Source organism: Urocitellus parryii, chromosome 11 (assembly GCF_045843805.1).
Source record: "Urocitellus parryii isolate mUroPar1 chromosome 11, mUroPar1.hap1, whole genome shotgun sequence".
In the NCBI taxonomy this organism is placed as follows: Eukaryota; Metazoa; Chordata; class Mammalia; order Rodentia; family Sciuridae; genus Urocitellus; species Urocitellus parryii.
The window spans coordinates 120,265,408-120,293,407 of NC_135541.1; the positions used below are offsets into that span (position 1 = coordinate 120,265,408).

General features: G+C 46.9%; 1 protein-coding gene across 1 annotated transcript; it reads right to left on the bottom strand.

Moving 5' to 3' along the window:
* Positions 1 to 1,223: 1,223 nt before the first annotated feature.
* Prcc (proline rich mitotic checkpoint control factor) lies at positions 1,224 to 27,997 on the bottom strand. The gene is made up of 7 exons (XM_026404936.2): positions 27,240 to 27,997; positions 14,460 to 14,507; positions 11,440 to 12,006; positions 8,272 to 8,367; positions 6,034 to 6,177; positions 3,994 to 4,059; positions 1,224 to 1,681 (listed from the first exon to the last, which is right to left on the bottom strand). Exons 1-7 carry the CDS (start codon positions 27,705 to 27,707, stop codon positions 1,595 to 1,597), a joined length of 1,476 nt encoding a protein of 491 aa, XP_026260721.1. The 5' UTR covers positions 27,708 to 27,997; the 3' UTR covers positions 1,224 to 1,594.
* Between the last annotated feature and the right edge of the window lie 3 nt (positions 27,998 to 28,000).

Below are 28,000 nucleotides of genomic sequence, written 5' to 3' on the forward strand. Positions count from 1 at the left end.
AAGTAAATCAACGAAGATGCTGCTTCCATGTACAACTAAAAATACTAAATAAAATAAAAGAGTTAGACTTCTGAATCCCAGGAGCCTGGCAACTCAAGACAGGAAAGGCCCTACTACAGCATGCTGGGCCCAGGAGGGCAAGCATGGCTCAGGAGGACCTCAGCCTCCTGTGCTCTGCTGCGCCACCTCACCCACCTTTGACACCTAGCAGGGGCGGATCTCACCCTGGCCCTAGCTCCTCTGTGGACAGTGGGCATGTGTTGAGGCTGATGCTCCTAGCTGAAGGCTGGCTGGATTCAAAGATTTGGACAAGTACAGCCTGAGTGTCCCTGTGGGACGCAGGAGCCCTGTCTGGCTCCTACCCGAAGTAGGTCAGATTTCAGATAAGCGGGTGGTTTTCCTGTAAGTGACGGAACCCTCCAGTGTGCTTAATGAGAAACAGGCTCCTCAACTTACCCCAGCGCACACACCAGAAGCACGAGATGCCACCCTCTGCCTCCCCCTCCTATCCCCAAGTACCCACCTCGTGCCTCTTCAAACTGCCCCCTGGCCTTAGCCTTGCAGAATGCTAACTCTCCCTGTGTTTCCCTGAAACAGGACTGGAGCATCAGGGCGTGACTGACCTTCTTCAGCTCTCCTTTCCTGCCGGAAACCTGGCAGCTAAGTTCTCCTGGAGTCCCAGCACCTGACAGTGTGTCTCAGTGGAATCACAGTACGAGTGGCACACTGTTTTTATGACCATCCCCACCTGAAACTTGCTCTGAGATAAAGAAATCATGCCATCTGTCCTGTCCCTTCATCGAAGAGCCCCACAGCTAACTGAAACCTGTAGGCCCTGCCACCTGCACTCCCCAACAGAGGCTGGGAATTGGGGAGTCTCTGAGGTGTGTCCAGCCCTCATGCTTCACCCTAAGCTCTCAGAAGAGCTCAGGTCATGACATCAGTGTAAACTGGATTCACCGTTAGGAAGAGGAACTGTACCACTGCCTGCTGGATGGCATCCCCCATCTCCAGAGGCACCTGAGATCAGCATCGTTTTCTCTATTTGGGATCACAGGCCCCTTTGAAAAATCATCTTGACCCGGATAAAACCTTGCAATTCTAGGGTCTTCGAAGGTCATGAACCCAGTTGTGGCCATTGGGAAAAAGCAAAGCACTTTCCAAGGCAGCTCAAGGCCCTCTGCAGGGACGCTGCACACAGACACCACACTGAGGTCCAGGCGCAGGAGGGCAGCGTCTGTCAGACTGAATGTTTTATTTCAACAGACATCCCTGGCTTAAAAAAAAAAAAAAAAAAAAAAAGGTAGGGGAGAGTTCAACATTTCATCACACCTGACAGGGAGCAAGACTCCCACCCGAGAACTCAGAGCCCCTCCAGCGGCATCACTCAGTCTGCTAGCTCCAACACGGACAGGAGCTCAATTTTCTAACTTGTTAAGAAAAATCTATCAAATATGTTCATTCTCGCAGAGGCGAGGGCTGGGTCCTCAGGGAAAGACATCCTGGGCTTAGAGCAGCTGGGGTCCCAGAGGTGAAGCTGGGGGCTGGGCCAACTAGGCTGGCAGGAGATCCTGGGAGCATCAGTTCCAAAGCCCTAGAATCCGTATTTGGCTTGGGTCTGCCGGCGGCTGAGCTTGTTCTCTGACCAGGTGTTCTTCAGTTCCAGCTCCCGCTCCTTAGCCTGTGGCAAGGAAGAAGGGGTGAGGGCTGTCACAATAGCATCTGTATAGACGTACGGTGCTAGGAACTGGACCCAGGGCCTTATACATGCTGAGCAAGCACACTGCCAGCCCTTAAACCAGAATCGTGAAAGACATTTTCCTCTGGTCTCTGTGAGCTTCCCAACTGAAAGTCTTTCTCCCAGCAAGATTTTCACTGTGCCACACACCTGTAATTCCAGCCACTACAGAGGAAGAGCAAGGAGGATGTCAAGTTCGAGATCAGCCTGGACAACTAAGTAGGACCCTATCTTAAAATTTAAAAAAATAAAATAAAAAATAAAAGGGCTAGGGATGTAGCTCAGTGGTAGTGTCCCAAGTTCAATCCCCAGTACCCCTGTGTGCGCATACACACATGGACTTTCTCCCATAGTAACAATTATGGGAAAAGACCAAATCCCTTGGGCTGGGGCTGGGGCTCAGCGGTAGAGCACTCGCCTGGCATGTGTGAGGCCCTGGGTTCGATCCTCAGCACCACATATAAATAAATAAAGTGAAAAATCCACTGGCAACTAAAAAAAAGAAAGAACAAATCCCTTGAAAGACTTCATTTTCTCTTATCCACAAAGGAGAAGACCACAAAAAAAGCAAAGAAAAACCATCTCTTTGGAGAGCTAACAAGGCTCAAGCAGCACAAGGACTCAAGAATCCTTGTGCTTGCTCTGGTAGAATTAAAACTGAGGCGTTGAAGTGGGAAATGGAAAAAGGAGAACTACAAGCTGGCATCTAAATCAGATGCCACAGTTACCCAACCAGCAGACCAGAAAAGGACAGTCTCAGAGACTTGGAGAGGTCACCAGAGGATGCCAAACAACCAGAACTTAAGTCTAAAAAAGAGGTTTGCTGTTGTGTTGTATATAACACATGTTGCACTCCGAAAATTCGTACCTCCCCCTGCCCCACCCCAGTACTGAGGATTAAACCCAAGGGTGCTCTACCACTGAGCTACATTCCTCAGTCCTTTTTGGTTTTTGAGAGAGGGTCTCACTAAGTTGTCCAGGCTGGCCTGGAACTTGCTATCCTCCTGCCTCGGCCTCCCCAGTCGCTGGGTTTACAGGTGCCCAACCACATCATTTTAAAGTAATCTTTTAGAGCTGTGAAAAATTCTACGGGTACTAGAAAAATGACTTCTCTCTTCTGATCTCAATATCTCCTGGCTCTTCTGGGAATGTACAAGCACCATCCTGATAAGGGGGCTCCCCAATCCCCAATGTTATCTGATGCCTGCTCATTTCTCCTAGACATGCTGGGGAAGACAGTAAGAGTTTGGGTTTAGAAAAGACTCTACCCTCAAATTCATCCCCTAAAAATTACAATATGGGGAAAGAGCACAAAGGAGTTCCTGAAAAGGAAGATAAAACTATGACAAGGACCATGAAAGCAAGATTTGCCATTGAAACCACCAACCAGAATGCACACCCCTTAGAACATAGCCAGGAAGTGCCTCATGTTCTTGTCTGTACCTCTGACAGCTTTCACAGTACTGTGGGTCTCAAAAGGATGTTTAAGGATTTGAAAATAGTACCAAGACATATTCCCAAACACATTTTTTGGATTATCTAGAATTCTAAATTTAGTGTTGGCAAATACAAATGGACCTTTTTAGGTAAATGTCAAATTTGTGAATCAATTTTTTCTTAGGTTTTTAAAAATTATTAGATAAATTTACTATCTAAAAGGACCTTATGATAAACTATTTCACTCTCCCCCCCCCCTTTTTTTTTTGGTGCTGGGGATCGAACCCAGAGCCTTGTGCATGCAAAGCAAGCACTGTACCAACTGAGATATAGCCCCAGCCCTTCACCCTCCTCTTAAACTGTGTTTTGGATATCTGAATTTTCTCTTCTGGAGTCTATTCTTTTTTTTTTTTTGTATCGGGGACTGAACTCAGAGGCACTTGACCACTGAGCCACATTTTGTATTTTATTTAGAGACAGGGTCTCACTGAGTTGTTTAGTGTCTCACCTTGCCTCTGCTGTGGCTGGCTTTGAACTCACAATTCTCCTGGCTCAGCCTCCGGAGCTGCTAGGCTTAGAAGCAGACCCCACTAGACAGGCTCTTCTGGAGTCTGTTCTAAGTCTGTTCTAAGACTGAGTCTGTAACTCAGTCTTCTGTGCAATAAGAGGTAGAACAGGGTGATACTGAAGGACACATCTCCCCCTGGTGGCCACACAGAGAAAAGGGGAGGATGCTGCTGGAAGCTGGTCCTGTAAGTGGGCTTCTTACTCTTAACCCAGATCTCAATTCCCAGGTCTAGGGGATCCTGCCTTCTCACCTGATGAATCAGATACGTGATCTGGTGTTTCCGCCGCTGCTGGCCTGTTGGCTGCTCGCCTTTTTTCTGCAAGGGAAAAAAATACAGACCTTAACAGAAGTTTCTCATGTGCCTATACTGTGCAGGCTGGGGACTGAAAAACAAATTACACAGCCCAAATCCTGTGGGAGAGAAGTCAGTGTAGAGCTGTTTTTATGTCTATATACTTACAAAACAGTTATTTTTACTAAAGCTATTATGCAAAAAGCCCAAGCTCAGAATCACTGCTGAAACAGGCTGCTAATATCCCCATTAGGCTGGAAATACTTTGAGGTCAGGACCATCTTGTTTCTTTGGTAACCCCCACCTCCTCCGCCCTAAGCTCAGGGCACCCGAGACCAGCTTTATGCCAGCAGCTTGTCTGATAGCTAAGTGCCAGGGCACAGGTGGCGATCTTCTGCCCTTCCTCCAAGAACTCCTCACAATCCCTGTGCCCATCTCCTCCTTAAAATCTCTTCGTCTCTGTTCCCTTCTCCCCAGTCAGGCCAGATGTCTAGTCTGTCTCCTACCTACTGCTTACCAAACTCTTCCCATCAATCATCTCTGGCTGAAAACCCCACTTCACCCATTCTAGAAGGTACCAACAGCTTCCTTGGAAATAGAAATTTCACAATAACTCCACTTCTCTCCAGTCCTCCAATCTCTGCCTATCACTGCACTGAACGCCTAGCCAAACTTTGATGTAAACGATTTACTGTCAAAGTCTATGCTGGCCTGGGCTTTCATTCTGTGGTTTTTCTATTCTCTGCCAGAGCTGTCTCAGGCTAGAAGCTTCCTAGCGAGCCCCACCCAACTCTCAAAACTCCTCTCCAGAGTCTCCTCAGCACTTATGTAATCAATTTGCGCTGTAATCATTTATACTCAAGTGTCCTTAAATCTCTTCTTCCCAACTACACTATCAACTCCTCAAGGACGGGGACCATATCTTCATTTTAAAAAGCTAGTTCACTACAATGAGATGATGGGGAGAAAACCAGGAGCTGGGAAAAGAGCATATTCTAACTCCATGCCATTACTGCATGTCATTTAATGTGACAGTTAAAGATGATATACATAAAACATCACTGCCATTCCTGGCCCACGGTGAGTGCTAACAACAACAGCCATTACTATGTGATGATGCTTCTTGGCCCGCAGTTAGTAGAGCATGCTCTCCTAAGTGGTTTTTCCAGTAAACAGTGATGGATCTATGCTGATCTAACCACAATCCTTTGCTCTGTCCTGTATGACCGCCAGCATTCAGTTAAAACAAACGGCTGGGGCTTGGATGGCCATCTGTGGCCACAGAACAAAGCAAAGCAAATGGGCGAGCAGGGGTAAAATCTTTGACTTTGGCCTTGCTGGTGCTGGGCTCAAATCCAGGACTTCCCCACATATTCCCCCCTGTGGCAAGCTCGTAAATGTCCACAGTAGCTCTACTCAGCTCTGGGTGAAGAGATGTTCATCACACTGTAGAAAACGAGCACAGAGAAGGCCAGGCATGGGCTGGGAAACGTGAGGAAGAAAAGCATCTGGAAAGACCACAGCTGGCTACAATAAATAATGGAGAGAAGGAGCGAGGACGAGCTGCATTCTCAGGACCTAGGGACCCCAGCACTCTCAGGCTCTGTTGAGCCCACTCCTTAAAGATGTGCTGAGACAGGACCCAGCTTACCAGGAGGGGGACAGCAATGAGACTACAGGAGAGCACAGAGTGGCTTCGGGCTCTGTCCAGCCCAGGAAGGAGCCACAACACATCACAGATCTTCCCACAGCAGTGCTCCAACCAACCACTCTTAACAACCAGACTCCACCATCCAGACAGAGTGCAGTTAAAATGCTGGAAAGTTCTAGAATCCAGAGGTATAGCTGTGAGGCTTGGTTCATACTCCAGGACCATGTGCAACAAGTGTTTGTTAATGATGTGGCTATAATGGTGCATATGGGGCTGGGCAGCGAGTAGGACAAGATTTTGCTTTGAAGCTTCCCAAACTGGTCACCCAGTAGGCCTTTCCCACTTACTTTGCTGAATGACTTCATGGTTTTCTCTTCTGTCAATGACTTGGTCATCCACTGCTGGGCCCCACTGAGCTGGTCATCACCTTTGATCTCTACAAAGTTGATTTCCTCCCTCCCTCGGTTCCTCTTGCCCTGCAGCCGTTTAAACTGGGAAAGAAGAAGAAAATGCAGGAGTTAAGAACCCAGGTGAGGAGATTAAGAAATGTCACTAAAGATCTAGAGTTTTTGGAGTGACTTTGTTATTTGCAGTACTGGCATTGAACCCAGGGGTGGTCTACCACTAAGCTATATCCCCACCACTAATTTTTTTGGCAGGGGTGTGTACTGGGGATTGAACTCAGGAGCACTCGACCAATGAGCCACAACCCCAGCCATATTTTGTATTTTATTTGGAGACAGGGTCTCACTGAGTTGCTTAGCGCCTCACTTTTGCTGAGGCTGGCTTTGCACTCACGATCCTCCGGTCTCAGCCTCCCAAGCCCCTGGGATTACAGGCACCTATTTATTTTTTATTTTGAGACAGAGTCTTGATAGGTTGCCTAGACTGGTTTGGCACTTTCAATCCTCCTGCCTCAGCCTCCTGAGTCACTGGGGTTACAGGAGTGTACCACATACCCAGCTATGACTTTGTGACTCACCAATCCTACCACACTCTCAATTCCTCTTTGCAACATGTCCTTTCACCTGCCATTTACTAAGCTCTCTTGACAAAAGATGAAAGGCCTGCTTCTCACAGGGTCTCTTGGACCCCAAGAAAGGGAAGACAAAAGGTGTCCCCAAATATGAACAAGTACAGAGACCCAGCAGAATAAATCTGTACTCAAATGATGTATAAACTGTATCTGCCTAAAAGGACTGGGTACAATTTGCACAATAAGAATTTAAGGTAAGGGGCTGGGGATGTGGTTCAGTAGAAGAGAGCTTGAGGCCCTGGGTTCAATCCCCAGAACCATACACACACCCAAAATAAATAAATCAAATGAAAAAAAATAAAAGAATTTAGGGTAAGCTGGGTATGGTGCTACACACCTAAACACCCAACTATCTGGGAGGCTAAGGCAGGAGAACTGCTTGAGCCCAGATCTCCAAGACCATCTGAACAACATAAAGAGACCATGTCAAACACAAATAAGTAGAGGCTGAGGTTGTGGCTCAGTGGCAGAGCACCTGCCTAGTATGTATGAGGCACTGGGTGCGATTCTCAGCACCATATATAAATAAATGAATAAAATAAAAGTCCATCAACGTCTTAAAAAAAAAAAAAAAAGAATTCAGGTTGTTAAAAAAAAAAAATCGGGCTAGGGAGGTGGCTCAGGCGGTAGCACGCTCACTTGGCATGCGTGCGGCCCGGGTTCGATCCTCAGCACCACATACCAACAAAGATGTTGTGTCCGCCGATAAACTAAAAAAAAAAAAAAAATCCAAGATTTCTCCTCTAAAACTCAGTTCTCTTTCCACCTCTGGTACTACTCACTAGTTCAGTATCATCAATCAGCAGTGCACATGGGAGGGAGAATGTGGAGCTGGGTTGGGGAACCTCACAAAAAGGGCCCAGCAAATTCTCCAGGAGACTTTCCTCCTCCTCCTCCTTCTCCTCCAGAAAAATGGCAAGTCACTCGAGTCAGAGATGTGCCTGGAGGGGAGCGTGGAGCAAGGGGAATTAAAGCACCCCAAAACTTCAGTAAGACCCAGGTCCTGATCTGAACATTAGTGATGCCTCCAAGCTTGCTCCACCTACTAAAAACTGAATGTGACCACTGAACGGGTACCCAACTGCCCCTAGGCTGAGGAGCAATAGGACCTAATGAGTACTCTGCACTTGCCAAGAGGCTGTGGAAGAACACAACACCAACAACAGGCAGAAGTATGCAAAGCGCCAGACTCCTTTCTAGAGGAAGGTAAGTAGAGGCTATGTGTGTGAAACTGGGGATGAGCCCAGGGGCACCCCATCACTGAGCCACATCCCCAGCCCCACTTTTTTTTTTTTTCATTTTGAGACAGGTTCTCACTAAGTTGCCCAGGCCGACCTCAAACTTGTGATCCACCTACCTCAGCCGCCCAAGTGGCTGGGAGGCTACCATGCCCATCTAAGAACCTCCACCCAGAGGTTAGCGATTCCCGCGTCTAGATCCCTTCTACTAAGCTATGACTTCCCTACCGAAAGGACAGGGCTTTGAATCTTGAATGTGGTTCTGACAGCTGCAGGACACAAAAAAAGTCATGTGTGCTTTGTTAACTTACTGCTTCGTCATCGATGAAGGAGGCATCTGGGGCAATTTCCTGGGAGGGGACCAGAGCCGGGTCCTGTGCAGGATAGTAGCCACCACTGTAATAGTCCTGTGGCCGGAGGGGAAAAGAACACATCAAGTGAAGACATGGAGACAGACAAGGTTGGCCCAGAAACAGGCACTGACAAGGTGGCCCCTCCAGCCCCTCAGATGAAGCAGCTAAAGACGCAGATCCAAGGACCCACCCGCTAACCCACCAACATTCCTGCACTTTCTGATCTCAACTATCCAGACAGATGGGAGGTTTTTAGGGAAGGACAGCAAGAAATAAAGACATTCTCTCCTCCTTCAATCTGTGCCTGGCTCCCTCATTGCTACCTGAGGCAACTCCCACCCTTCCCTCGCCCAGCTCCCCCGACTCGTGAGACCCACTGGGCCATGGTGTGAGGCCAGCAAGACGAGGTAGGCGCCAAGCCCCCTGCCCCTCACCCCACTGAGGCCCTCTGGACACAAGGAGACCGTCCACAGGGAGGGGGAGGCTGTGGATCTCTGATATTAAATAAATCACTATTGAAATATTGTTGAACTTACAAAGCTAGGACAAAATAGGTTTGTGTTACCATATTTTTGCTTCAGGAATCTAACGATTCCCCTCAGACTTGGGGTGCTCAGTCGTTGCTGTAGACCCCAAAGGAAGACGGGTGGTAGAAACACCCCTCCCAGCTCCACTTTGGCCAAGTTAGGCCACCAGAGAACCCAGAAACTGGGTTCCTCTTTCCTCCTTGCCTACACTATTTTCCCTAATTCTTTCACTTTTGCCCAAAGCTCCAATAAATTTCTATCCATCTAGGAACATTCATTTTCAAATGAGTTAAATGGAAAACTGTTTAATTTTATTCACTACACAAGAATATACAAAAATTCCAGCACAATTAAGAATTATGGATTTTCTATAGTAGCATTCACAAAAAGATACATTTCAATTTCAGGGTCCCTTAGAATACTCAAAAGTGCTTTACCAGGCATGGTGATACACAGTGTAACCTCAGGGACTCGGGAGGCTTAGGCAGAAAGACCACAAGTTCAAGGACAGTTTCAGCAACTTATCAAGATCCTGTCTCAAAATAAAAACTTTAAAAGGGCTGGGAATATAACGCTTGCCTAACATGCATGAGGACCCTGAGTTCAATTCCTAGTACTGCAAAAAAAAAAAAAAAAAAAAAAAAAAAAGCCCAAACCTTCCTATTATCTTTCTCCTTCCTCCTAATAATAGCCCTGAGGGGAGACACAGTCTCTGATCTGTCTACAAGATACAATAAAGTTTAGGAGCAAAGATTTAGGGAACACAACTGTTTTCAAAATCTTTGGTCAGAACAGGGTCCCCCTGAAGCCCTCTTTCCCTACCCACACCCAGACTGAAAATAAGATTAACAGTGACCAATTCAGAGAATCACGGTGGACGAGGGGGACTTAAATCCCCTTCAAACCATCCCAGGTGGGCAGTAAAATTTCCTGCAACTGCCAGTCAGGGGCCAGCTACCCTCCTGCCCAACCATCACCTGAGCCCAACTCTAGGAGCCCCCCCCCCCGCAGCCCCCCTTCTGGGGAAGTTCTGACTGCTGGGAGTCTTCCTTCCCTATTTCTCTTTCTGGTACTGGAGACTGAACCCAGGGGTGTTCTACCACTAAGATTCAGCCCCAGCTCTTTTTACTTTTTTGAGATAGTCTCAGTTGCCCAGGCTGGCCTTACATTTGTGAACCTCTTGCCTCAGCTTCCTGAGTCACTGGAATTACAGGCTGTGCCACCATACCTGGCCTTCCCTGTTGTCTCAAGATTTGCCACACCCCCCGGAGACCCTTCCTGACTGCCATCTGGAAGTGTACACTAATCCTAACCCTCATCCTCCAAATTTGAGGAGCCCATTTTCTAAGACGAGAAGCTGCTCCTCTCCCACCTTCTCCTACAATAAGATTTGGGTTTCAGAATGCTATAGTTTGGGGTCAGGTGCAGTGGCACACACCTGTAATCCCAGGTTCTCAAGAAACTGACACAAGGGGCTGGGGATGTGGCTCAAGTGGTAGTGCGCTCGCCTGGCATGCGTGCGGCCCAGGTTCGATCCTCAGCACCACATACAAACAAAGATGTTGTGTCCGCCAAAAACTAATAAATATTTTTTTTAAAAAAAGAGGGGCTGGGGATGTGGCTCAAGCGGTAGTGCGCTCGCCTGGCATGCATGAGGCCCAGGTTCGATCCTCAGCACCACATACAAACAAAGATGTTGTGTCTGCCGAGAACTAAAAAATAAACATTAAAAAAAGAAATTCTCTCTCTCTCTCTAAAAAAAATTAAAAAAAAAAAAAAAAAAGACTGACACAAGAGGGTCTCAAGTTCAAGGCCAGTCTGGTCAACTTAGTGAAACCCTGCCTCAAAAATAAATAAATAAGGGCTGCAAATGTGGCTCAGGAGGTAGCGCGCTCGTCTGGCATGCATGCGGCCCGGGTTCGATCCTTAGCACCACATACCAACAGAGATGTTATGTCCGCCGAGAACTAAGAAATAAATATTAAAAATTCTCTCTCTCTCTCTCTCTCCTCTCTCACTAATAAATAAATAAATAAATAAATAAGATGAAAAAATGCAGGGGATGGGTAAAAGCACCCCTAGGTGCAATCTAAAGTACCAGGGGAAAAAAAAAAAAAAGAATGCAAATCATTTGAATAAGTTTCCCCTTAAGATCCTTGTGTTTTTGTTTTTTTTTAAAAAAAGCCTGGTGGCCAGCTCCATGGCACTACTGAGAAGTTGTGGGGCCTTTAAGAGGTGGGGCTTAGTGAGAGGAAGTTAGGTCACTGGGGGTGGGCCCCTGGAAGGATACGATATGAGCAGCTTCCTCTGCCACACACTCCCACCATGGTGTGCTGTGCTGTCACAAGTTCAAAAGCAACAGGCTTAAACAACCAAGGACTAAAACTGTGAGCCAAAAATAAATCTTACTTTTTTTTTTTTTTAAGTTGATTACCTCAAGTATTTTGGCACAGTGATGGAAAGCTAACACAGAATAAGGGTGTTGATTATGTTGTCAACTCTGTCAGACTTAGATTCGTAAGGTTCAGGATAAAGGAGTGTTTTTTATGGTCACACCACTGGCTCAAACCTTCTGTGGCCTGCTGTGTGTGGCCCTCACCTGATAATAAGCACCAGCAGCATTGGCATCGCCATATGTGGAAAACTGATTGTAGCTGTAGTCGTCCCCAGGCTTAGGCATCCAAGGGGCCCCACTTGAGCCTGCTGCCATCTTGAACTCAAGGGGGGCATTGGCTGCATCGTCCTGGAAAGCCGGCTCTGGTTCCGTGCCTGGAGGCAGCTCTTCAGGGATGGTGGGGACAGGGTAAGGGTATGGCTCAACTCCAGGTGGCTCGGCCTTGTCAGGGAGGGAGAAAAAGTTCTCGGGGGCCACTTCCTCGTCACTGTCATCCTCCTCTTGCGTGATCTGCTTTGTCACCTGTAGGGCAGCACTCTTGGCAGCAGCCTTGATGGCAGAGGGTGACGGAGTGGTAGTTGTGGTGCCCACGACAGGAGCGAGAGAGGAAGGCTTGGCCTTTGCAGCCAGTCTGGAGGGCTTGGTGTCAGAGGAGCCGTCCAAGGGTTTCCGGGAGAAGGCGTGGGGCAGGAGCAACCTGTTGGTCTCTTTCACAGTCAGGTTTTTAGGCTGGGGAAGCAAGGCAGACAGACCGGTCCCCTCGCTGGATCCCTGGGGAGATGCAGTTGGGGGCAAGAGGAAAGAAAGGTGAAGAGTGAGACTTTAAGTCATGTACTGGTGACACTGAAAACAAAAAGCACAGTTATGTGCTCTGGCCCAACATCCTCCTCAGCCCTTGCTCCTCCTCACCTCCACCCACTCAGGCCAATCTGGGCTCATCAACTCCTGCATCACACCCTTCTGCAGATGCTTCTCCTGACATGAAGTGCCATCCCTCTTCTGCTCATCTCCATCACAGCCCGGCTCCAAGGCCCTCTGCCAGAGTCCCCCTCCACTCTTGTGTCTTTGGCAAACACGCTGCTCTTAATCTCACATCATCCTTAGCCTCCCTCCAGCTAATCACTCGACCTCTCCCCAAGTTCTGAACTCTGAACTCTCCTTCCTTTGAATTGCTACCCAAAGCCAAGAATAAGGCTCTGTCTAAAAAAGGGACATTCATACCTGTTGCCAAAAATCCCCTCCGTCCACCCTATCCCACCCCTGCCCAAGGATAGGCTTATACTTATGGTGTATTAGCTTGTTAATGCCAGAATCAAGCATTTCACCTAACAATTTGTAAGCTAACTGGCTCAGTCATCCAGAGTTTCTACTACTCCCAAGAACCTCTCAGATCCTGCAATGGTGCACGCCTGTGATCCCAGCAACTCAGGAGGCTAAGGCAGGAGGATGGCAAGTTCAAGGTCAGCCTCAGCAATCTAGTGGACCCCCAAGCAACTTAGTACGACCCTGTCTCAAAATACAAAATAAAAAGGACTGTGGTTCAACTCCAATACAAAAAAAAAAAAGGAATCTTTCAGATCCCACTTTCTGTATGACAAAAAGCCAGCTTGGCCTAGCTACGGGGCTGAGGGAGGGACCAACTGGAGAAAGGAAAGTGGTGTGAGGTCACCATGTCAGTGTCCTAGAATACCAGTGCAGTCCACAGGAGACCCACTCATATGGACAGAGGCTCTTTTCCACTGAGCTTATAGATTTGAATCAACTCAGTGTGGCAGCCCCCAGAGGCTCAGGTTCACAGAAACCATGCTGCAGTGTCCTCCTCAGGCCACCTTAGGAATGTGTGGCTCCAGCACCATCTGGGATCATGGCTACATCCCTCTGCAGGGCTGGGTCCTCACTCCAACGTGAGCTCAGAGTTCCTCTGTCAATGCATCTCTTCATGCCACCTGGAATTCTGCCCTTTACCATGGGGTTCTTCAGAGCCAGTCCATCTCCTCCAGGAACACCCTGATAACAGGAGTCTCAGCTTGCTGGCCTCTTCCCTGCCTCCTCTTCTTTTTCTTTTGGTACCAGGGATTGAACTCAGGGGCACTCGACCACTGAGCCACATCCCCAGCTCTGTTTGTATTTTATCTAGAGACAGGGCCTCACTGAGTTGCATAGGCCCTCACTGTTGCTGAGACTGGCTTTGAACTTGCAATCTTCCTGCCTCAGCCTCCCTAGCTGCTGGGATTACAGACATGCACCACCGCGCCTGGCCCATGCTTCTTCTTTAGCATCTACTATAAAAACAGATGCCACAGCAGCCTCGCTTCAACCTGTGACCTATGCCCTCCTGGAGGGGAAAGAAACACCTTAACAGTCAGGGGAAGAGGCAGCCACAGCGTCATAGATTTGAATCCCTAGTCAACTACCTTTTAAAGACAGGATATTTTTCCCTGAGACACAGGGTCCGCATGAGACAGGAGTGTGTAAAATCACCAAGCGTGGAAACAACAGGAAGAAACTCCGAGGCAGGCAGAGTAAACACTGGGACAGGAGAAACAAGCAAACAGCAGAGAGCTCGTTGTCCCGGCCTTGATGACAGAGAAGCAGCCAAGTGCAGCAATCACATGGGCTCCCTAGTGGTCAGACTGCCTGACTCAACTGTGATCTCAGTTCTGCCTCCACTAGCTGCCGACCCGAGGCAGGTTCCTCGGTTCCCTAAGTCAAACAGGGATGATATCAACACTATGGTGTAGGCACTATTAGAAGGATGGTATCCGTAGGTGCTGGTAAAACACTTAGAACGGAGCCTGGTATAAGGTAAGTACTGTTTAAGTGTTTATTTCCAGGTTAAAAATAGGACAGGGAGAAGACGGACAATTTTAAAATATAGATGCTCCCTAACATCATTTTGACTGATCCATTTATTCCACCGTCCCTAAATAATCCTTTTATCTGAAATGTAATGAACTGACTTGAGTTAAGATCCGCCCCCTACCACTGCCTGTATCTAGGAGTTTAACTCCTTCAAGCTACACCAGGAAGCAGCGAGGGAGGGAGGGGTGGGCATGTACCAGGCCTGAAGCTATAAAGGAAACCAAAGCCAGACCTAAACAGTTCTCAAATATTTGTGCTTGAGCTAAACATGCCTTGAAAACTGCTAGGTAGCTAAGTCTTGTCTTTCAGGAAACAATGTGGGGAAAAGAAAAAAATGGCTTACAGTATGTCACCAAGCTTACCTGAAGGACAATTTTCTTCTTGGTGGGTTCATCTTCCTCAGAATCTGACTAAGAGAAAAAGAAATGGAATAAGGCCTCACTGTTTTAAGACAGTGGAGCATACTAATGAATACATAAAAGGTTAGACCACAAAGACCCTCTGACGGGGTGTCCGCTTCTGTACAGAGGCAGAGCCACCTATGCCCAGCCCAAAAGCACAGCTTCCCTGCTGACCTCAGTAACCTTCAGAGAATGGGGTGTACTTTCACTCCCTAGGTCACTCAGTCCCCAACCCCCCCACACTTGCTGCACAGCCTTCTTGGAGTCAATTTCTTTTTCTTTTTGGTATCAGGAATTGAACTCAGGGGCACTCAACTACTAAGCCACATCCCCAGACCTATTTTGTATTTTATTTAGAGACAGGATCTCACTGAGTTGCTTAGTGCCTCGCAGTTGCTGAGGCTGGATTTGAACTCACGATCCTCCAGTCTCAGCCTCCTAAGCCGCTGGGATTACAGGTGTGCACCACTGTGCCCGGCCTTGGCGTCAATTTCTATTCTGTTAAATTGAGACCATTTCCTCCCATTGAGTCCGTGGTAGAAAGAACAAGCTATACCCATTCTACTTCCTATAAATCTGTCCACTAGAAGATGAATGAGATTTGGCCCACAATCTCACCCAATCTCAGCTTCACTTTTAAAACCACTTACATAGACTACATAACCACAGGGCCAAGGAAGTCCAGTGGGATTAAGTGGTGTGTTAACTACTCTTCTATGAGGCATTAAAGGTCAAAGCCATCGAAGAAATCCATTCCCTCTCCAAAGTATGATCTATTGTCTGCCAGACAGAGTTGTTCCTGTCCAGGAAGAAAGCAGGCAAATGATGACTGTTAAGATCTGGGGCAAGACTGGAGGTCATTTGTGTCATCCTTTGACTCAACAGGACTGTTTCCAAGACAAGCTGTCACACTGAAAAATATCTAAACTTTTATTAGCTCAATACCAATTCCTCAGCATCTTAAACTGAGGGAGGATGCAAGGCATATGAAGAGCAAACTCTTAACTTTTTTAACCACTCCCCAAACCAAAAATCTTAAAGCTTTCCATTTGTTCCTTAGTCAGTGTATCTGCAAATAAAGGTGATTAGTCAGGAAGTTAAATGCCGTCCATCTCCAAGACACTATAAGACTTCAAATCCTTATTGGGCATGGGGGTGCACACCTGTAATCTCAGAGGCTCAGGAGGCTGAAACAGGAGGATTGCAAGTTCAAGGCCAGACATGGCAACTCAGAAAGGTTCTACCTCAAAATAAAAAAGGCTGAGGATATAACTCAGAGGTAAAGCTCCTTGGGTTTGATCCCTACTGCTGAAAAAAGAAACAGTAATCCTGACTTTCGAATCTGCCAAGTTCCTTTTTGAATTTGTGTGCTACAAGGATCTTTCAATCATAATTACTGAGAACCTACTATCAAGACACTATGCCTAGGGCTGGGGTTGTGGCTCAGTGGCAGAGCACTTGCCTCGTATGTGTGAGGCACTGGGTTCGATTCTCAGCACCGCATAAAAATAAATGAAATAAAGGTCCATTGACAACTAAAGAAATTAAAAAAGAGACACTATGCTAAGTACTACAGCTTCTAGCTAGTGTCCCAGGCAGGGCTTGAGGCAGCTGGAACACTGGCCACTAGACAGTTCTCTCTCCAGAGGTCCAACCTGGACCATTTATTACCCCAATGTGTAATTTTCCATGTGTCAGTAGCCTCTCCACCAAAGACTCAGAATGCAGCTGAACATGGTAACGCACACTTGTAATCCCAGTGGCTCAGAAGGCTGAGGCAGGAGGATCAAAAGTTCAAGGCCAGCCTCAGTAACTTAGTGAGGCTCTAAGCAACTTAAAGAGACCCTGTCTCAAAATAAAAATGAAAAGGGCTTGGGATTGGATATGTGACTCAGTGGCTAAGCACCCCTGGTACCCAAAAATAAATAAATCAATAAAAAAGACTTACAATCCAGTTAGAATGAGAAGTACAAAGAACTGAAGAACTGCAATAAAAGGTAGTAAGCTGGTACACTGGCACACGTCTATAATCCCGATGACTCAGAAGGCTGAGGCAGGAAGACCCCAAGTTCAAAGCCAGTTTGGATAACTTAGCTAGATCCTATCTCAAAACTAAAAACTAAAAATAATGGGCTGTGTGAACACTGGGTTCGATCCTCAGCACCACATAAAAATAAATAAAGAAATTATATCCAACTACAACTAAATATATATATATATATATATATATATATATATATATATATATATATTAAAAAATAAAAATGGTGTAGCACAATGGAGCCCCCCTGGGTTCAATACTCAGCACTGCAAAATAAATTTAAAAGATTAAAAAATTAAAGGCTGAGGGCATAGCTCAGTTCGTAGACGGCTTGTCTCACAAGCCCAAGGCCCTGGGTTCAATCCCCAGCACCAAAAAAAAAAAAAAAAAATTAAATTGAGGGGCCGGGTTGTGGCTCAGTGGTAGAGCACTTGCCTAGCATGCATGAGGCACTGGGTTCGATCCCCGGCACCACATAAAAATAAACAAAATAAAGGTATTGTATCCATCTACAAGTAAAAAAAAAAATTTTTAATCAAATTGAAATTAAAAAATATTATTTTTAAAAATCAAAATGAAATTCCCCTCCCAAAACTCTGCTGTCCCTGCAGCTATGCTTTTTTCCTGTCCGTCCTCCCCCTGGTCACACCCACCAGCTGCAGTCCTATGGCCGCCACCTCTCTCCTTTCCATCTGAACTCTGGGTGCCCTCCCTGACTCCCAGCTCCCAAGCAGTCTCTCTGGTGACCTCAGCTGCTCTCCTTCACTCAGCGTCTCCACCTCATTCACATTAACGTCACGTTAGCTGGGGCTCAGGGCTGCCTGCTCTACACAGCGTATTCTCACCCTAACTAACGGCAAAGGGGATATATTACAGTTGAATATTGCAGCCCAGCAGTCGGGAGGCATGACTTTAATTACTAACTTTATTAACTGCTGCCTGCTGCCAAATACATTAAAAAAAAAATGCTGGATGCGGTGATGCACACCTGTAATCCCAGCAACTCCAAGAGGCTCAGGCAGGAGGATCACAAGTTCAAGGTCAGCTGGGGCAATTTAGCAAAACCCTGTCTCATGATAACAATTTTTTCAAAGGAGCTAGGGATATAGCTCACTGGTAGAGCATCCCTAGGTTCAATTCACAATACTGTGGGAAAAAACAAGCAAACAAGGAAATCTGTCTCGGTACCTCAACGTGGAAAATAAAGACAGGGGCAGCAAAGGAAAGAACAGCCGGCCACAGCGTACCTGCTACATGTTGGGCAATTTATGCACAATTTTTCACGTAATCCTCATAGTAACATTTCAAAATAGGCATTATGATCAGTTTTACAAAGAAGGAACGTAAGATTCAGTTAAACACTGGCTAGGACGGGGCAGAACCAGGATCTGAGCCAACTCTGGCTCCTATGCTTCTGTGGTGACTCCACACTGAGCTCTGTACTGGTCTAGACCTGAGACCCACAAGGACAAGGTCATGTTAGATCCCACATGGTAGAGCTGGGACGCACATGACACAAAATCAGACATGGGTTTCAATCTCAGTTCTGCCTCTTATTGGCTTGAGAATCCAGCTATGTGATCTCCCAAGTCTCAGTTAAAACCACTACTTCAGCGCGTCAGGGTGATGCTCTCAAGACTGCCGAGCCTCAATGTTCTGATAGCGGCTGCGAACACACAATAAGGGGGCAGAGAACGGAAGTTCACGGGGAATGAAGGGAAGGGAGGGGATGGAATCATCATATGCCACATATGTATAATACGTTGAAATACACTCTACTGTCATGTGTATATAAAAAGAATTTTTTAAAAAGTGAAAAGAAAATAGACTGCCTGAGCTACTGTCCTGACAATGTATACAAACTAAGATTCCTGGCACTTGTGGCTCGGTGGCAGAGCGCTTGTCTAGCCTGCGTCAGGCACTGGGTTCCATCATTAGCACCACAGAAAATCAATTAAAAAAAAAAAAGGTATTGTGTCCATGTACAACTATTTTAATTAAAAAAATTTTTTAATAAAAATTCTAAACAGTTCAAGGATTATTCTCTCTAGCTTACCAAGATGTCAAAACTCATTGAGGGAGAAAGTCTCAAGTACTCATCACCTAAGTATGCTCTACTCACTTTTTTTTTTTTTTTTTTGGTATGGAAAATTGAACTCAGCAACACTGAGTTCAATATTTTTTTTTTTTTTTTGCATCCCTGGCGGGCACAAATGTAGCCCTATTTTTGTATTTGATGATTTAGAGATGGGGTCTCACTGAGTTGCTTAGTGCCTCACTTCTGCAGAGTCTGGCTTTGAACTCACGATCCTCCTGCCTCAGGCGCCTGAGCCACTGGGATGGCAGGTGTGCGCCGAGGTGCCCAGTGTGTTCTACCTTTTCTTTCTGTTCCAAAGGCCACAGCCTCTCTTAGGGGCCACATCCCCATCCCCTTTGTCTTTTTTTTTAAATACTTATTTCTTAGTTGTAGGTGGACACAATATCTTTATTTTACATTTACGTGGTGCTGAGATGGAACCCAGGGCCTTGTGCTTGCTCGCCTGGCACTCTACCTCTGAGCCACAACCCCAGCCCCCTCCCTTTGTCTTTTGACCCCAAAGACCTATGTATCTGCTTTCTGGCAAACCAGAAAGCCTGGAGTCCTGGTCATGGAGTCTTGGGTCACATTTAACCTTTAACATCATGCAATAGGGGCTGGGGATGTGGCTCAAGCGGTAGCGCGCTCGCCTGGCATGCATGCGGCCGGGGTTCGATCCTCAGCACCACAAACAAAGATGTTGTGTCCACCGAAAACTAAAAAATAAATATTAAAAAAAAAATTCTCTCTCTCTCTCTTTCTCTCTCTCTCCCCTCTCTCACTCTCTCTTTAAAAAAAAAAATCATATGCAATAGATCCAATGGCAATGATCTGAAAATAAACACATTTTTTTTCCAAATTCAAGACTTTTTATAAAAATTACACAAGCATATTCTTATTTTTCACTTGCTGAGACAAATAAAAAGTAGCCACTGTGAGAGTTCAGCCAAACTGTCCTACAGCTAATAGAATTGAAGGCCAGATCAGCTGTGGGAAGAAAATTCAATATGACTTTAATGTGACAGGTTGTCTTTATTATACTGACAACTGAGTTTAAAGTCTAAAAGCACAAAAAAGAAAAAGAATAAAACCTGTACAATACTTTAGAATACCCTATGATTTTTGGATTTGCCATGGCTACTCCCAATCATCATTCTTTGAGCATCTTATTGTAAACTTCTACTGAACCCTGTCATAAGCCACTGCATTACACTCACTACACTCACTGTGGCAGACACCCCCACCCCGAAACAAAACACAAAAATAAAAACCTCAGAAGTGTGCTGAGTCCCTAATGTGCTAGCTAAGTCATGGTTACTCACCTTTGAGGGGGTGGTAAAATAAACATTTACCTCTAACAGCTGACAGTCCTTAGAGAGATTCAATAACCCACTCAGCCTGGGCATAGTGGTGCACTCCTGTAATCCCAGCGACTCAGGAGGCTGAGGCAGGAGTCGCTCAAGTTCAAAGCCAGCCTCAGCAACTTAGGGAGGCCCTAAGCAACTTGGCAAGACCCTGTCTCAAAATAAATTATAAAAAGGGACTGGATATATGGCTCAGTGGTTAAACACCCCTGGGTTCAATCCCCAGTATCCCTACCCCACCCTCCAGAAAACCTACTCACAGCCAAGGTGAAGCCCAGGGAACCAGCAAGACAGGAAAACAGAATGAGGACCTACTACTTGCCCTGCACTAACCCCAGCACACGTGTTCCACCCTGAAGAGGATGCTAACACGGGTAGATGGGTTCCCTGCAGAAAGATGTTTAAATGCCACTCAGAGCACTTCTAAGCACTTCTAAGCATTCAGGGACCAGACAGAAGCTAACAGGAAACAGAAATACAGCAAGGAATTATCTTAACACTTCACAAAAGAAAATAAATTTCAGCCAAGTGTGGTGGCACACACCTGAATTCCAGTCACTAGGGAGGCTGAGGCATGAGGCCTCAGAAACTTAGCAAAGCCTTAAGTAACTTAGTGAAACCCTGACCCAAAATAAAAAACAAAAAGGGCTGGGATACAGCTCGGTGGTAAAGCACCCCAGGGCTCAATCCCCAGTACCAAATACAAACAAAAAACAGAAAAAACTTGATGCGGTGGCACACACCTGTAATCCCAGCAGCCTGGGAGGCTGAGGCAGGAGGATCATGAGTTCAAAGCCAGCCTCAGCAAAAAACAAGATACTAAACTCAGTGAGAATCTGTCTCAAGATAAAATACAAAAAATAGGGCTGGGGATGTGGCTCAGTGGTGCCCCGGAGTTTAATCCCTGGTACCAAAAAAAAAAAAAAAAAAAAAGAAATTTCAGTGTAGGGCTGGGGATGTGGCTCAAGCGGTAGCACACTCTCCTGGCATGCGTGTAGCCCGGGTTCGATCCTCAGCACTACGTACAAACAAACATGTTGTGTCTGCCGAGAACTAAAACATAAATAAATATTAAAAAATTATCTCTCTCTCTCTCTCTTAAAAAAAAAAAAAGAAAGAAAGAAATTTCAGTGTAGAGCAAACTCCAAATGCTAAAAGATATGTCATGTGTGATATTTTCCAATCCTCCTGGAGGAATACAGCTGTCTTGGAGCATTTGAAAGGAAATCAATTCAGCTGCTATCGTGAACTGGGCTAGAGGCACCAGGCTTACCCTAAGCACACAGGATTTAATTTAGACACAGAGGAGACATCTTTGGTGATGAATAGTATAGGAACATTTCTAAAAAGTTTTCTTGCTTTGTCACGGTAAAATACATATACATTAAATTTACCAAACTTTTTTTTGGCACTGGAGATTGGATCCAGGGGGGATTTACCACAGAGCTACATCCCAAGCCTTTATATTTGGAGACAGAGGCTAACTTAATTTACCAGGTGGACCTCAAACATGCACTCCTCCGGCCTCATCCTCAGGAGTCACTGGATCACAGCCATGTGCTACCAGGCCCAGCTTTAACCATGTCCAACGGCACAGTCTGTAGGCACTGGGTCCATTGTCAGTGCTGGGCAACCATCATCACCGTCTATTTTCAGAACTTTTTCATCATCCCGACATTCTGTACCTGTTAAGCATAAACTCCCCATCCCTACTCCCTCAGCTCCTGGTGACCTCTCTGCATGAATCTGCATCTTCTGGGCCTCTCTATAAGTGAAATCATAATATTTGGGGCTGGGTTGTGGCTCAAGTGGTAGAGTGCTCACCTAGCACACATGAGGCACCAAGTTCGATCCTCAGCACCACATAAAAACAAAAATAAAGATGTTGTATCCACCTAAAACTAAAAAAAAAAAAAAAAAATTAAAGAAAAAGAAAAAGAAATCATAACATTTTTCCTTTTTTTGAGACTGAACCCAGGGGCACCTGACCACTGAGCCACATCCCCAGCCCTTTCTTCTTTCAGTATATATTTTATTTAGAGACAGGGTCTCACTGAGTTCCTTAGGGCCTCGAAATTGCTGATGCTGGCTTTGAACTTGAGATTCTCCTGCCTCAGCCTCCCCAGCCACTGGGATCACGGACATGCACCACCACGCCCCGCTGACACCTCTCCTCTTGATTGGATTATTTTACTCGGCATAATGTCTCCATGGCCCATGTCACAGTTCTATCAGAATTTCGTCTCTTTCAAAGGCTGAATAATATTCTGGTGGGTGTACACGCCACACTTTGTCCATTTTCCTTGATGCCCACTTGGTTGCTGGCACCGTCGGCTCCTGAGAGCGGCACTGCTATGAACACTGGGGTTCTGATGTGTCTGCGTTCCTGCTTTCAGTTCTTTCCACCTGTGAGTACAGTGGTGGATCACACGGTAATTCTGTTTCACTTTGTGTTACAGTTTGGATCTTTAATGTTCCCCAAAAAGCTCACGGTAGGCAACACAAGAGGTGAAATGATATACTAAGAGAATTGCAATAATCCTTTGATGGATTAATTTTTTTCCCAATACTGGGGACTGAATCCAGGGGCACTCTACCACTGAGCTACATCCCCTGTCCTTTTTTATTTATTTATCTATTTATTTATTATTTTGAGACAGAGTCTTGCTAAGTTGCCTGGGCTGGCCTCAAACTCTCGATCCTCCCGCATAGCCCCCTGGGGTTGCTGAGATAACTGGCACCCGCCACCACACCTCCTAACAGACTAATACTGTGAATGCACTCCTGGGAGGTAACTGCAGGCAGGTGGGGCTGGCGGGAAGAGGTAGGTCAATGGGGAAGTGGCCTAGAAATACACGTCCAAGGTTCCTTTCTTTCTCCAGCCATAAGCCAAGCAGTTTTCCTTGGCCACTCCCTTCTGCCATGAGATTCTATCTTGGGGTCTGCCGACCAAGGACTGAGACCTCTGAAACCATGAGCCCCAAGTAATTTGTCCCCCTCTACATTGTCCTTGTCAGGTATTTTGGTAACAGTGGTGAAAAGTTAAAACAGTGAAGCATCTCCAACCTGCTATTCTCAGGAGTACATTATACAGAGACTGTGGACCTAACTCCTAAAGGTACTCAAGTGAGCTAAGAGGGTGTGCGTCAGTCCAAAAACGAAGGCCGTGCTGGAAACGCCAGAGCTCCAGGGGCTCAAGTTGCCGGGCCAGAACAGGCCCACTTGGTTTTAGAGACACAAACTGATCGTGTCTCTTAGGAACATATTATATTTCTTCTTGGCCTCACAAGAACCTGAGCCTCATGGCCACCACTGTCCTCTCTGCTCAATCTGCCAAGAGTGACAAGACACACACACCCCAGACTGCTGAGCAAGAACGGAAACAGACATATTCCATTAAGCAGGGTCCGGTGGGATCTGCTCATCCATCAGAGCCTCATTCCCCATGGCAGCCTCCCTCTTATCTTCCCAGGCTCTGTTCAGAGACTCTCTCTCCAAAAAGCAATCATTGGCTGCCAGGGCCAGGAGCCAGGAGGAAATAAGGGTCCAAGAACAGACACTCCACCCTCCAGAGGCTCCAACTTCTAATCACTACTATTATCCTGATTAGCTAGATTCATCAACTTTTTAACTCTCTGGTCTCAAGTATCTTCTGCTTACACCTGCCCTTCAGTTAGGATTTCGTTTTCTCTCCCAATTTTGTCTTACTTGCTTGTCCTGCTTTCTCATTTCTGGCTGCCTGTGGTTCTTCCGTCTATCTTTTCAGTAGACACCAGGAACAGAACACCTCTAGGTTCAAATCAACCTCTGCCACTCCTACACTGCCTGTTCCTTAAACCCCTTCCTTCTCAGTAAACTAAAGGAAAGAGCCCAACACAGTGGCAACACTCAGCAGGTACCCAAAATATCAGCACACTCACTCACCCTTCCGTTCAGACTAGGACCAAAACTTCAGCTAAGTCAGCTGCAGGTAACCTGACTACTTAGTTACTACAAACGACAAAAATTAGGGAGAGGGTAAACAAAAATGACAAAAATTAAAGAAATTTCAATCTCAAGAGTTTCAAACTTCCACTATGAAAGTAAATAGTCTAAAAATAGTAGTAATACTAATCCAGATAATTCAAAAATTTCTTTCATTCTTTCTTATTATTTTTCCTCTTGCAGTGTTGGGGACTGAACCCAGGGTCTTCTTGTGCATACTACCCATGAGCTACACTCCCAGGCCCAATCCTAAAATTTCCATTTGCTTTGGAATACACACTATGTGAGTGTACTATTCTAGCAGAATTACTCTAATTTTTTTTTTGGGGGGGGAGGGGAAGGTTATCCTGATTTCAGAAATCTGCATCCCATGAACACATGAAATCAACCAATGAAGCCTGGGTCAGAGCAACAAGGGTAACAAGGGAAAAGAGAAAAAGAAAGATCATCTATTCTATGGATCATTTCTAATTCCCCAATTAAATCAAGCTGACTGGCCAGGCGTGGTGGCGCTTGCCTGTAATCCCAGTGGCTTGGGAGGCTGAGACAGGAGGATTGCGAGTTCAAAGCCAGCCTCAGCAAAAAGCGAGGTGCTAAGCAACTCAGTGAGACCCCTGTCTCTAAATAAAATACAAAATAGACCTGGGGGTGTGGCTCAGTGGTTGAATGCCCCTGAGTTCAATCCCTAGTACCCTCCCACGACCAAAAAAATAAAAAACATCAAGGTAAACTTGGTGTAGGAATGCATCTGTAAGAATTTGGTACTACCTGGACAACTGATGATCCAATAAACTAACCCAAATCAAATCAATCAAATCCTCTAGAAAACCAGAACTGGGACTAGAGATAGTTAATCTAGGGATCTGTAAAAGGAAAAAATAAAAACCTTCGAGGGCTGAGCCTGGTGCAGCACACCTGTAATCACAGGACTCAGGAGGCGGAGGCAGGAGGAGCTCTAGTTTAAGGTCAGCCTCAGCAGTTTAGTGAGACCCTGACCCAAAATAAAAAAGAAAAGGGGTGGGGATTTGACTCAGTGTTAAAGAGTCCCTAGATGTGCAAGTCCTAGTATCAAAAAAAAAAAAAAAGGATGGGCTGGGGTGGTGGCTCAGCGGTAGAGCGCTCACCTAACACGTGCAAGGACCTGGGTTCGATCCTCAGCACCACATAAAAACAAATAAACAAAATAAAGGTATTGTGTACAACTGAAAAATAAATTTTAAAAGGGGGGAGGGGGATCTAAAACTGTGACTTGAGTGTGCAAAGAGCAGCTGCACAGGTCCCCAAAAGATCCCCATTCCTGGGGCTCAGTGGTACAGCGCTTGCCTAGCACGTGTGAGGCAATGGATTTGATCCTCAGCATTTCACACACAAAAAAAGATAAAATAAAGGTACATGTCCATCTACAACTAAAAAAAAAAAAAAAAAAGGGCCAAGCATGATGGCCCATGCCTGTAATCCCAGCAACTGGACTCACAGGGCTGAGATGGGAGGATCACAAGTTCAAAACCAGCCTCGGCAACTTAGCAAGGCCCTAAAAAATTCAGTAGGACCCTGTCTCTAAATAAAATATGAAAAGGGCTGGGGAGGTGACTTAGTGGTTAAGTGTCCCTGGGTTCAATCTCCAGTACCAAAAAAAATAGGCTGAAATCATAATCTAGAGCTTGTGCATTATAATATTAATACTAATGTTATATAATTATGTAATTATTATTATATAATTATATTATATATTTTGTACGATATGTAAGTTTTTATGGGTATTCCCCATTTGGGACAATAGGGCAAAATAGGTTAATGAGGTAGACAGGGGTGAAGTCCTAAGAAACATGGGGTTTTTTGGGTTTTTTGGGTTTTTTTGGTATGAGGATTAAACCCAGGGGCTATATCCCCATCACTTTTTATTTTCTTATTTTGAGACAGGGTCTCACTAAGTTGCTCAGGGCCTGAATAAATTGCTAAAACTGGCCTCTGACTTGGGATCCTCCTGTCTTGGCCTCTTGAGTCACTGGAATTACAGGTGTGTACCACTGCACCCAGCAGAACCATATTTTTATGCCAAGACTTTTACACGAAGGAGGATAAAACATTAAGGTATCTGGGGGAAGAAACCACAAATGCAAAAATAGAAATGACTGCAGGCAGAGTTGGAAAGATACAGAAATTACAAGACCAAGATCAGCTAAGATTAATGTCCCCAGCCTATAATCCCAGGAGCTAGGGAAGCTGAGGCAGGAGGATCCCAAGTTCAAGGCCAGCCTGGGAAACTTAGCTAGACTGTCTCAAAATACAACGGTGTAGCTCAGTGGTAGAGCATCCCTGTGTTCAATCCTCAGTACAGAAAAAAGGTTATCAAAGGTGAGCCAGGGAATGACCAATAAACTTCTCAAAGAAGATAAAGAAAGAGCTCCCTGGCAGTGCTAAACCTGTCCCTGCCCTTGACTTCCAATCACCTTTACCCTCAAGGCCCCAGGTTTTGTGCTATTTTTCTGCTCCAACATCTAGAAACAAGATAAGCATGACAGCCTGTTCTAGAAATAGTACCCCAGCATCCTAACCCGCCAAAGACTGAAAATGCCAAAATGGTACAACCCAGGCAAGGGTCTGAGACTCCCAGAGACCCAGCCTTTATCCCCACTCGGCCCTCCACCATGTAGGACCTGCCCCTCCACCAGGTAGGACCTGTCCCCTCCACCAGGTAGGACCTGCCCCTCCACCAGGTAGGACCTGCCCCTCCACCAGGTAGGACCCTGCCGGCTAAGCCTCCTGCTTCTGGTCTCCAGGGTTCCACAGCCACTGAAGGAAAGGGCCAGTGCCTGCCATCAACAAAGACTCCATTTCTTCTCGAACTGCCTCAAACTCAGTGTCAGGGACCCACTTTCCCCCAGGCCCTGATGATTGAGTTTGGCGGCAAAGGAAAGGCTCGGTCCTGGACATTCGGTGTCTTCAGGTGCCAGACTTCTTCCTGTCCCTCAGCACAGGAATGTGGGAAAAGTGAGCCCGGGATGAAGACACCGACTGGGGACGGAGGGTCCCCAGGCAAGAACCGGGACCTGTCAGTGCCAGGCGATGACGACAGTGGCCCTGTGCAGACAGCCCAGCTCTGATCACCCGCCTGGCCGAACACCTAACCCCCCAAAGCTGACGGACTTCGGCTCAGCGGTTCGCCCGGTTCGAGGGTCCCGGTGGCTTCGGGCCAACGGAGGAGTTTCTAACCAGGGTCCCGTCGTGGCCACCGTCACCTAGCCGCGGGCTGGGCGCCCTCCCCGGATACTCACATCCCCCTTCTGCAGCTCCGGCGCCGCGATCTTCACCGGCTCCGTCCTCTTCTTTGGCTTGGGAAGCCCCAGGGGGGGCCCGGCGCCGCCGATGGGGGGGGGCAGACTGAGGCCAGGGCCTCGGGGCGACGGCAGCCCCAATCCCAGCCCCTCCCCAACTCCCGCCGCTTCAGCCGGGCTCACGCCTGGAGGTGGGGGGAAGCCTCCCAGGCCGAAGGGCAGGGGGGGAGGAGGCTGGAGCCGGGGGTCTCCGGTGGGCGGGGGCAGCAGCAGCGGCGGGGGGAAGGCTGGGGCCAGCATCTGGGGGGGCGGGGGCAGCAAGGCCGGACCCTTGGGAGCGGGGAGCGAAGCGAACAAGCCCCCTAAAGTGGGCCCAGACGCAGGCGCCACCGCCTCCTCTTCCTCCGGCTCGGGCTCAGCCTCGTCTGGCTCACTCTCATCGCTGCTGGCGTAAGCAACCAGCGACATGGCGCCTCCCGCCTTTGGAGCGCCCTTGCCGGCAGACTAGGCCTACGTGAGACCGGGGATGCCCGGAGGCCTAGTAGGCCCCGCCACGGGGCGGGGCGGAGAACCGAAAAGCCCGCCTGCTCCGTATTCTAGGACTAGCCCCGGCAGGAGCCCATGGCCACAGTTGATATCCACCGAATAAGGCTTCCCTCTTCACTTATGCTCCCAGTCCCAGGCAACTACACACAGCTAATGGCCGCCGAGTCACTCCGCCTCCTCCTCGCCTCACCAACATAGGAACTACAACTCCCAGG

Excerpts from the sequence above, each read along its gene's own strand:
- Prcc (XM_026404936.2), bottom strand. The coding sequence starts at position 27,707 with ATGTCGCTGGTTGCTTACGCCAGCAGCGATGAGAGTGAGCCAGACGAG. Across the intron at positions 14,508-27,239 it reads CGGAGCTGCAGAAGGGGGAT|TCAGATTCTGAGGAAGATGA; the intron begins GTGAGTATCCGG and ends TTTTTCTCTTAG. Across the intron at positions 6,178-8,271 it reads CCTTCATCGATGACGAAGCA|TTTAAACGGCTGCAGGGCAA; the intron begins GTAAGTTAACAA and ends CTTCTTTCCCAG.